General features: G+C 38.0%; 1 gene segment (V, D, J or C); it reads right to left on the bottom strand.

Moving 5' to 3' along the window:
- Positions 1-5,958: 5,958 nt before the first annotated feature.
- Positions 5,959-11,936, bottom strand: part of LOC127686858 (Ig heavy chain V region 3-6-like) — a 237,953-nt gene continuing 231,975 nt past the window's right edge. The window contains 1 exon segment of the V gene segment in view: positions 5,959-6,224. Coding sequence covers positions 5,959-6,224 — 266 coding nt within the window.

Genomic DNA, 11,936 nt, shown 5'->3' with positions numbered 1-11,936 from the left:
AAACTTGAAGCAGTCCCACTAAAATCAGGGACTAGACAGGGCTGCCCCCTTTCTCCTCATCTTTTCAATATTGCATTTGAGGTAATAGCTCGGGCAATTAGCCGACATAAAGATGTCAAAGGGATACAACTTGGAAAGGAAGAAGTCAAACTATCATTATTTGCAGATGATTTGATAGTCTGCATAAGTGACTCAAAACACTCCACTAGAGAACTCCTACAGCTGATAAACAACTTCAGCAAAGTGGCAGGTTATAAAATCAACTCAAGCAAATCAGTAGCCTTCCTCTACTCAAAGGATAAGCAGGCTGCGAAAGAATTAGGGAAATGACACCATTCACAATAGCCACAAACAGTATAAAGTACCTTGGGGTGATTCTTTTCATAAAGAAAGATCTGTATGACAAGAAACTTCAAGACTCTAAAGAAGGAAATGGAAGAAGACCCTCAAAAAATGGAAAATCTTTCCATGCTCATGGATCGGGAGGATTAATATAGTTAAAATGGCTATTTTATCAAAAGCAATATACAGATTCAACACAATACCCATCAAATCCCAACTCAATTCTTCATAGAGTTAGAAAGAGCAATTCTCAAATTCATCTGGAATAACAAAAAAACCCAGGATAGCTAAAACTATTCTCAACAACAACAACAACAACAACAACAAAAAATCCTGGGTGAATCAGTATCCCTGACCTCAAGCAATACTACAAAGCAAAAGTGTTAAAAACTGCATGGTATTGGTACAGTGACATGCAAGCAGATCAATGGAACAAGACTGAAGATCCAGAAATGGACCCACACACCTATGTCCACTTGATCCTCGACAAAGAGGCTGAAATCATCCAATGGAAAAAACGATAGCCTTTTCAACAAATGGTGCTAGTTCAATTGGAGATCAGCATGCAGAAGAATGCAAATTGATCCATCCTTGTCTTCTTGTACTAAGCTCAACTCCAAATGGATCAAGGACCTCCACATAAAGCCTGACACTCTGAGCTAATAGAAAAGAAACTGGGGAAGAACCTTTAGGACATAGGTACAGGGGGGAAGTTTCTGAACAGAACACCAATAGTGTATGCTCTAAGATCAAGAATTGACAAATGGGACCTCATAAAATTGCAAAGTTTCTGTAATGCAAAAGAACACCATCAAAGGACAAATTGGCAACCTACAAATTGGGAAAAGATCTTCACCAAACCCTACATCAGATAGAAAGCTAATATCAAATATATACAAAGAACTCAGGAAGTTAGACCCCAGAAAACCAAATAACCCTATTTAAAAAATGGGGTTACAGAGTTAAACAAAGAATTTTGGCAGAGAATCATCTTAAAAAATGCTCAACTTCAGTAGTCATTAGGGAAATTGCAAATCAAAACAACCCTGAGATTTCACCTTACACCAGTCAGAATGGTTAAGATTAAAAATTCAGAAGACAGCAGGTGCTGGCGAGCATGTGGAGAAAAAGGAACATGCCTCCACTGCTGGTGGGTTTGCAAATTGGTACAACCATTCTGGAAATCAGTCTGCAGTTCCTCAGAAAACTGGGCATCTCACTTCTGGAAGATCCTGCTATACTGCTCCTGGGCATATACCCAGAGGATTCACCAGCGTGTAATAAGGCTACATGCTCCACTATGTTCATAGCAGCCCTTTTTATAATAGCCAGAAGCTGGAAAGAACCGAGGTATCCCTCAACATAAGAATGGATGCGAAAATGTGGTATACATACACAATGGAGTACTATCCAGCCATTAGAACCATTGAATTCATGAAATTCTTAGGCAAATGGATGGAGCTGGAGAACATCATACTAATTGAGATAACCCAGTCTCAAAAGATCCATCATGATATGCAGTCACTAATAAGTAGATATTAACCTAGAAAACTGTAATACACAAAACATAATCCACACATCAAATGAAGTACAAGAAAAACGGAGGAGTGGCCCCTTGTTCAGGAAAGTCTCAGTGGAGCAGTATAGGGTGAAACCAGAACAGGGAAGTGGGAAGGAGTGGGTAGGAGAACAGGGGTAGGGAAGGGGGCTTATGGGACTTTCAGGGAGTGGTGGAACAGAAAAAGGGAAATCATTTGAAATGTAAATAAAAATATATCAAATAAAAAAAATAAAAATAAAAAAATAAAAGGGGAGAAAAAAAAGAATATCTCAGTATCGGGTAGGGGGTTTTCATAGGGGAAACCATGAAAGGGGATAACATTTGAAGTGTAAATAAAGAAAATATCTGATAAAGAACCCTGCTTAAAAAAAAAAAAAGAAAAAGAAAAAAGAAAAAGAAAACTAGTTACAATTCATAATGACTTTATCAATTAAGGTAAGATTGTCTCAGAGACATATATATGGTGGAAAATGAAAATATATTGAAAAAATGATACTGGTCAACTGGAAAATATATCTATAAGTATGAGCCACTACATGAAACTGAAGGGGGAACAAAGACTTTAACATAAAACTGGATATATTAAATCCCTGAAAGAGAAATTGGGAAATTCCCTTGAACTTTTATCATACAGAAGACAAATTCCTGAACAAAACACCAATGTCTCAGGATCTAAGATTAGCAATTAATAAATGGGACCTCAAGGAACTGGAAAGCTTCTATAAGGAAAAGGACACTGTCAATAGGTTAAAATGGAAGCCCATAGATTGAAAAAGGAGCTTCAGTAACCATACATGTGACAGACAGCTAATATCTGATATTTTGAAAGTACTCAAGAAGTTAGTCACCACCCACTCAAATAACCCAATTAAAAACAGATATACAACAAAACAGAGGATTCATAAGAGAGGAATCTCGAATAGGCAAGAAGTAATTAAAGAAATATTTAAAGTCTTTAATCATCATGGAAATGCAATTCAAAACATCCGTGAGGTTGTATCTCACACCCATCAGAATGGATAAGTTCAAAAAGTCAAGGATAGCCTATGGTGGAAAGGATTTGGAGTAAGGGGAGCAAGCACTTCTTCATTTCAAATAGGAGTGCATTCCTGTACAAACACTTTGGAAAATAAATTTGCAGTTTCTCAGAATACTTGGAAGCATTCTACTTAAGACCCAACTATACAACTCCTGGGAATATATCCAAAATATTCTCCAACATCCCACAATAACATTTTTGAGCAATGTTCACAGCAGTCTTATTTACAATTGCTAGTAAGTACAAACAACATAGATATCCCTCAATTGGAGAATGGACAAAGAAAACATGTTGCATCTACAAAATGGAATACAATTCTGCTATTATAAATCAAGACAACATGAATTTTGCAGGCAAATGGAGGGAATTCATAAATATTATCTTGAGTGAGGTAACCCAGTTCCAAAATGGCATGTTTGGTACGTGTATTTACTTACAAGTGGATATTAGCCATAATATACACATATCATGTTTCACTTCACAGACCAAAAGAGATTAAATGAGAAGGAAAGCTCAAGGCAGGAAGCTAATGAACCTTACTTAGACCTGAGAATTAAATAGTCATAAGAAGCACATGCAGAGAAGGAACTTCAAAAGGAATGGGGATAGAAAAAAAGAGGTTTAGGATGGTGTACGGAAAAGGACAGGGGAGACTGCTAGATGGCCATAAAAATTAATGGGAATCTGCAACTGTTGAGGGTGAGGAGTGAGAAGCATCTACAAGTTCAGACAGAGATCCAGGATAAGGGGATAACCTTAGCTCTGACTCACTACATTGGTGATTTGGAACCTGAAGAAGCTACCTCCTATAACTTCAGAGATGCAAACCCACCCGCAAAACATTCAACCCCAATTTATCCTGTCTACAAGAAATGCTGTCATTGGGAATGGAGTAGAGACTGAAGGAATGGACAATTTATAACTGTCCTGACTTGAAACCCATTCCATGTTCAAGCAACAATCCCTTACACAATTAATGATACTCTGTTATGCCTGGAGACAGGAGCCTTGGCATAACTGTCCTCTAGGAGGCTCCACAAAGCAACTGACTCAGACAAATTACAGATACCCACAGTGAAACAATGGATGGACCTTGGAGGAAAGACTGTAGGCCCTGAATCGGGTATAAACTCCACAGGAAACCAACAGAGTCAACAACCTGGACTTTTGGTGCTCTCAGAATTCTAAACCTCCAACCCAAGAACATACACAGGCAGGAAGTACACATGCCCCAACCTATGTAGCTGGAACACAGCATGACTTTCATATGGTTCCAGACCTGTAGTGGGGGATATACCAAAAACCATTTTCTATACAATGGGTTATGTTCCGCTATCTGGGATACTTTGTCAAGCTTCACAGAGACTTGAACTTTCTGTGTTTGAGAATGTGAGATAAACAGAGGGAGCCTAGCTGCTCAGAGAAAAAGGGTAGAGTAGCAAGGGGAAAGTATTATGGAAGGAATAGACGAGGAAACAGGTAGTAAGAGGGCTATAAAGTAAATAAGTAAAAATAAAATAAAATAAAATGAAACTATGAATAAAAAATTCAGTGTTTCTTGCTGTGAATTCTTACAAGAGTTTGATAATTAAATTTTGGGCCTCTGTTTGTATCAGTATGATGCCAGATAACCAATTTATCACCTGTTGCCTTCCTTAGAAAATGATGAAGAGGAGGAGGGAGGGAGAGAGAAAGAAGAGAGAGAGAGAGAGAGAGAGAGAGAGAGAGAGAGAGAGAGAGATACAGAGAGAGAGAGAGAGAGAGAGAGAGAGAGAGAGAGAGAGAGATACAGAGAGACAGGGACAGAAATGGACAGAGAGAGACAGAGAGAGAAAGAAAGAGAGACAGAAAGAGAGACAGAAATGGACTGAGAGACAGAAGGAGAAAGAGAGAGAGAGAGAGACAGAAAGAGACAGAAAGGGAAAGAGAGACAGAGATAGAGAGACAGACAAACACAGAGAGAGACAGAGAGTGAGAGCTAGAGAGAGATATATACAGAGAGACAGAGAGACAGAGACTGAAATGGACAGAGACGGAGAGAGAAAAAGAGGGAGACAGAGAAACAGAAAGACAGAAATGGATAGAGAGACAGAGACAGAAAGAGAGAAATGGACAGAGAGACAGACAGACAAACAGACACGCACAAACACACAAACACACACAGAGAGAGGGGAGAACTTGTGCTGGTTAGGCTTCCTATGTGTTTGTCTTTTACAGGATTTAAATAATGACTTTATTCATTTTCTCTCTAATGGACCTTATTGACTTCATAAGGTTGTTCTTGGCATTATTTGCTTGTACTTCAGCTATATTGGAATATCCGGGGCTTGTTGTAGTTACATAGCTGTGCTCAAGTATAATCATCTTATCCTGATTTTTAATTTGGTTCTTGTGCTGTCATCTAGATATCTGCATATCTGATTCTTTTAAGTTCATGAGAATCCTTGATGGATGAATCATTTTCTTCAGGTTTCTATTTCTGCTTTGAACTTCTTGCCTGTATTCCCTGTTATTCTAGTGGCCAAAGAGTATTCAGAGCCATTAATGTGCCTCCATTGGCATTTTTGTGGCCTGAATAACATTTGGAACTTTCCAGTTACCTCTAGTTTTCTGATATTCAGTGAACTGCGAAGGACAAATGGTTCTGGAATAACAATGTGGCTTCTGGGATTCTGGTTTAGTTTCTGGGGTCTCTCCAACTGGATTGTCCTTAAGGGGTGCAGTAATTATGTGCTAAAATTTTGGATGTCATGTTATGTTTCCAGGAGGGGGTGTCATTGGAGTCTTGTGGATATAATTTAAGGAACATCTGTAGGCTGTGCACATTGAATTAACTAAAGAATATAGCAAAAGCTTGTCTTTCAGCACAGCTGAAGTCTCATGTCACAGTTTTGGATATGAATTTTTTTTCACCTACTACAAAATACATTTCCTGTACTTTGTGTATGCTGCATGACCCCTGCTGGTGCAGAGCTGCTCTACAAGAAGGTATATGTTTGGACCCACACTGAAGATGTCACACAGTGTATCTTGCACAGTAATATGTGGCTGTGTCCTCAGTAGTCACAGAGTTCAACTGCAGGAAGAACTGGTTCTTGGATGTGTCTCTAGTGATGGAGATTCGACTTTGGAGAGATGGGTTGTAGTTAGTGCTACCACTATTGCTTATGCGGCCCATCCACTCCAGTTTGTTTCCTGGAATCTGCCGGATCCAGCTCCAGTAATAACCACTGGTGATGGAGTAGCCAGTGACAGAGCAGGTGAGGGACAGTGACTGAGAAGGTTTCAACAGGCCAGGTCCAGACTCCTGAAGCTGCACATCAGACAGGATGCCTTCAGAGAAGAAGAATAAATTCTGTCAATCACACATTTTTAAAACCCCACCTGAACACATGTATGAAATGGCGACACTCACCAGGAAGGGATATCAACAGGTAGAGAAGACTCAACACCCTCATCTCTTAGGCTACACCCCCTTATCTTCAGAGATTAACCTTCAGTGAGAGAGATAGATGGTAGCTCCTATATCACAGGAGGGAATTTAAATTAGAGCTAGAACATCCATTTGCATGTAGTGAATCAGCCTTTCTTTCATAATTAGGGAGGGAGAATAATAACTGCATTTGGTTATGAAAATAAGATCATTAGTATCTCTGGCTTCCTATAGTGTGAGTCTGGAATAAGAGTGTATCGGGACTCTAGAAATAACAGGAAACACATCTTGACATAATCCCACTGTCATTTTCTACATTATCCTCCCAGGAAACCTCTTTTGTTCCTGTGTTTTTAAGGTCCAAGTGAATGCCAATTTTCCTCTCACACATGAATTGTTGCTTAATTATTCATATATCCCCACCATTTCTAGTTTTCCTCTTTTCCCACCAATAAAATGTGTTGCCATCTTTCCTAAATCTTAGTACTCTGTCTTTTTATAGTTGCACAAATTATCTGGTATCTTTCAAGAATAGAGTCCTTATCAGATCTACAGGAGTGATAAAGGTAGTTTAAAAGAGATTTATAATTTTACCTTTTGGGAGACGACACAAAAAATTACATAAGAACTGCAACAGGTTAATTCAACGTTCCATTATATTTCCCCTTTCACCAAATACTCGTCAGCATTTGGTGTCATTTGTTTCCATCATAAATCATTGTAATTGATGCTTGAATTAGATGAAATCTCAAACTACCTTATTAATTTACATTTTCTTGATACGTTAAGGTCATGAGTGTTTCATATTCAAATGCTTTATGCTTTTGTTTCCACTACAAAATTAATCTTAATTTTTCAAAGTATCTCTGCTATTGACCTGCTGAATCATTTAATTATTGACCTTTCAAAGGGTGAGGTTAGAATTATGTAGGTTGTGCAGATATATCTGTGAATAACATACTCTCCCATTTTTATAAATTAATCTTGCTCTATATTATGTATGGAATGATCTCTCATCCATGACAGTCCTGTAAGCTCATGATTGCCTACTGGAGCATTTTGCAATGCAGAGTCACATTTCTGAGGGTCTGAGCATCATTGACACAGACTTAATGAACATCACAATGACTGTGATTTGGGAACGATTAGAATCTTCCTGATCATAATGTGCCCCTTTATAATGCCAGATCAGTTGAATTCTGACAAGATATCTGATTTTGGGATGTATATTTTCCCACAAACATCCTATAATTTATATCAAATGACTATCTCCACATTGCCTTAACAGCAGAGTGATAATCTACCTGTGCTTGGTATAGTTATCAAGAGCCTATACATATAGATTTTATAATCTCCCTATGTGCAGTTCCATCATTTATCTAGGTGTATATGAGCTCATCCCTACCAAAAGAGAAATTGTTGCATTTTAAAATCAGCAAGGAGAAGTAGGATTAGCTGCAGGAGATATACACCAACACTCACAGGAAAACATCCATCTTCACAGTGCTCTGGCTTCCTAAGGATGAGTGGACCTATCCTTGTTTACAGTGAGAGGTATGTCCATTTCAGGATAAAATGGGACTATTTACTCATGTGTCATTAAATCCCATAAAGAAGCTTTCTTCCTGAAATACTGCTTCATGAACTTTGTCTAAATATGTGCATGACACTTTATGGAAAATCAAGATAATCAAAGGCACTAAGAATTTGTGAGAAACCACAAAATTATTATCCAAAGTCGTTATAGAGATAGGCAATTCTATCAGAAATGAAGAAGTGTTCCCCTTGCTCAACATTCTTTCCAGCATGTGCTCCCTATTGAGCTTATCATCTTAGCTATTTTGATTCATACAAGATAGAACCTCAGAGAATTTTGCAGTTTTATTCCCTGTAAATTAATGATTTTGATAGTCTGTTTAAGTGCTTCTTGCCCATTCAAGATTTCCCTCTCTTGAGAATTTTGTTTAGTTATGTGCACGATTTTAAATTGGGTTATTTGGATTGTTGTTGTCTCTTGACTACATATTACTGACAGTGCATTTTGAGATACAGAAACTTTGCAGTTTCATGAGGCCCTATTTATCAGCTATTGTTTTCATAGCCTGAGGCATTGTTTTACAATTCAAGAAATTTTCTCCTGTACTATGAGTTTACTGGTGTTTCCTAATTTCTCTTATAGAGATATGATATGTCCAGTTTTATGTTGAAGTATTTGGTCCACCTGAACTTAAGTTTCATGTAGGATGATAAGAATGGAACTCTTTTCCTTCTTGTACAGATGGATATCCGGGTAGTCTAGCACCATTTGTTGAAGATGCTTTAATGTTTCCATTGCATAATTTTGTCTTCTTTATAAAATGTTAAGTGTCCAGTATTGGGTGGTTTTATATTTAGGCCCGTGATTTGATTCTACTATTTAACATTTTTGCTTCTATACCAATTTATGCAATTTTTATTATTATTGCTTTGTACTACTGGGTTTGTTTTTTGATTTTATTTTTTCATATAAAAATGAGAATTGCTCTTTCAAGGTCTTTAATATTGTGTCTCAATTTTGGTGGAGTTTACATTGAATGTGTAGATTGGTTTGGTAATAGGAACATAATTCATCTTCAAAAATAGCACTGCATTAATTGGGTAACAGTATGTAGAAGAATAAAAATATGTACATGTTAATCACCCTCAATGAAATTGAATTTCAGGTGGATGAAGTACCTCAGCATAAACCTGTACATATTATATGTCCTCAAGGTATATAATAAAAAGAAATACCCTTCATTAAGAGATTAATTTATACTCTTAATTCAGGAGAAAATTTCCTGAGAAGATCACCAATGCCTCAGGCTCCGAGTTCAACAGTTGATAAGTGGTACCTCATGAAACTGCAGAGCTCTTGGACATCAAAGGACACTGTCCATAGGAACTCAAAGGACACTGTCCAAAGTCATCAACAATGTAAATAGCGACCCCCAAGATAGAGTATGAGTATGATATTGTCATCAGAGAATACTTGAATTGGAAAGAAGCATATAAACAGATGTCTAAAATTCTTAGTTATCAGGGAAGTGAATTCAAAACATCTCTGACATTAATTTGAAGCATTAGAATGGTTAAGATGAAGAACACAAGTGGTAGCACATGCTGGTGAGGATGTGGAGCAAGGGGAACACATCATCTATGAAGGGAGTGCCTACCTCTACAACAATTTGGGTTAGAATTTGATGGTTTATCAGAAGACTGGGAATAGTTCTACCCAAAGAACCTGCTATACTGCTCCTGGTAATAGAGCCTAGATGCTCCAACATCCCACAAAGACACTTGGTCCAATATATTTGTAGCTACGTTATTTGTTATAGGCAGCAAAAGGAAATTACATAGATGTCCCTTAACTGAAGAGTAGACAAAGAAAATATCCATCTATACAGTGGGATACAGTTCAGCTATTAAAAAAAGACATCTTGAATTTAGTAGGCAAATGGAGAGAACTCAAAAATATCATCCGAAGTGAAGTAACCTAGTCCAGAAATAATGTGTGTGATATGTATTCACTTGCAAATTGATATTAGCTATAAAATAAAGGCATCGTGTTACACTCCACAGAACAAAAGAGGGTAAACAAGAATGAAGGCTCATGGGAGGAAGCTCAGATCTCACTTAGAATTGGGAAGTAAATAGTCATATGAAATAAATGAAGGGAGGCAACTGGGAGAGAAGGGCTATGGTTATGGGAATGGGAGGTTTAGAATCATGTGTACAGAAGGATAAGAGAAATGTTTTAATGGCTATGAAAAGGAACGGATATATGCTACTGTAGATAGTGAGGAGTGTGGGTTACCTACACGATGAGACAAAGACCTAGGTTACAGTAAGTTCCAAAAAATCAATGTGGATGACCTTAACTGTTGCAAAGTACATTGGTGGTTTTGAACCTGAAGAAGCCCCTACTGTAAAGACACAAACCAACACACAAAACTTTCAACCCCATAATTTTTCTGTCTACAAGAAATCCTGTAATTAGAGTTTGAGGAGAGACTGAGGTATTGTTCTACCTAAAAGAGGTCCAGACTTGAGACTTATCACACAGGCAAGGAACAATAGCTTACACTATTAATGATATTCTGTTATGCCTGCAGAGTAGAGACTGGCATAACTGTCTTCTGTGAGGCCTTGACCATCAGTTGACTCAGATATATACAGACACCCAGAACCAAACACTGGATAGACATTGAGGACTCCTATAAAAGTATAAGCAGAAGAATTTGGTGCCTTGAATAGGATAGGAACTTCACAGGAAAGCCAATAGAGCCAACTAACCTGGATGCTTTGGGCTCTCAGACTCTGAACCTTCAAACAAAGAACATACAAAGGCTGAATGAAGGCTTTCCCATCCATATGAAATGCATGTGCAGCTTGGTCTTTGTATAGGTTTAGAACTGTATTGGGGGTTATCTCAAAAGCTTTGGCCTGTATGTGGGTTATGTTTTTCTAAATTGACTGCTTTTTATGTCCTTAATGGGAGATGAAATTCCTAGCCTTCCAGAGAATTGAAGTGTCAGATTGTTGTATGAATTGGACAGGGGTCCCAACTGGTCATGCAAGAAGGGCAGGGGCAAGCGGCAGGGTTGTGAAGGGAATAACATGTAGTGGAGTAGTTAGTGGTCTGTTACATGAATGAGTAAAATAAAAATGAAGTGTTAAGTGTTTATCATTTCTCTCTAGGGCATTCTTGCTTGGGCCAGAATATTAAGTTTTGCTCTGTCATTACTTTTGACCAAATAAATCATTCATACCTGTCATTGGGACTCTTTCTAATATCAGCATGATGCCAAATCACCAATGCTTTCATTATCTTCTGCATTCCAAGGTGGGAGGAAGGGAGAAGGGAAAGAGGGCAGGAGAGAGGGAAAGAGGGAGAGAGAGAGAGAGAGAGAGAGAGAGAGAGAGAGAGAGAGAGAGAGAGAGAGAGAGAGAGAGAGAGAGAGAGAGAACTTGTGCTGGGCAGGCTCCATTCATATATGTCTTTTACTGGATTTCTCTTAGGGCATTATGCATTTCCTCTTTAAAGGAATTTAAAACTTTCATATGGTTGCATTTAAAGTCATTTGCTTGTACTTCAGCTGTGTGGGAATATGCTTGTGTTTGCTAGAGTCAGATGACAAGGCTCCAGTGTTACCTAGTTCTTAATAATGTTCTTATGCTGGCTTCTAGTCATTTGGGTATGGAAATATTAAAATTTCAGGTGCCAGTTTATGAGTTTATCTTTGATAATGAATTTTCTCTTTAGGTTTCTCTTTCTGTTCTAGGATTATTTTTGAGTTGTCTGTTCTAGTAGCCAGAGATTCTTCAGTTTCAATAAAAAGTCTCCACTGTGGATTCTGTGGCCTGAGTGACCTATGGGGTTTTCAAGTTGCCTCTAGATTTCTGAAATTCAGAAAAATGTCATGGCCACTGGGGTTATGAATATCAATATGGATTCTGAAGTTCTGGTGTTTCTAATAATATTATGTCCTCCAGGAATGCAGTAGACATCTGCTGTGTCTTGAAATGTGATGGAGAGCCTC

This window comes from Apodemus sylvaticus, chromosome 6 (genome assembly GCF_947179515.1).
Source record: "Apodemus sylvaticus chromosome 6, mApoSyl1.1, whole genome shotgun sequence".
NCBI classification, from domain to species: Eukaryota; Metazoa; Chordata; class Mammalia; order Rodentia; family Muridae; genus Apodemus; species Apodemus sylvaticus.
This window is presented reverse-complemented; position numbering and strand designations above follow the sequence as displayed.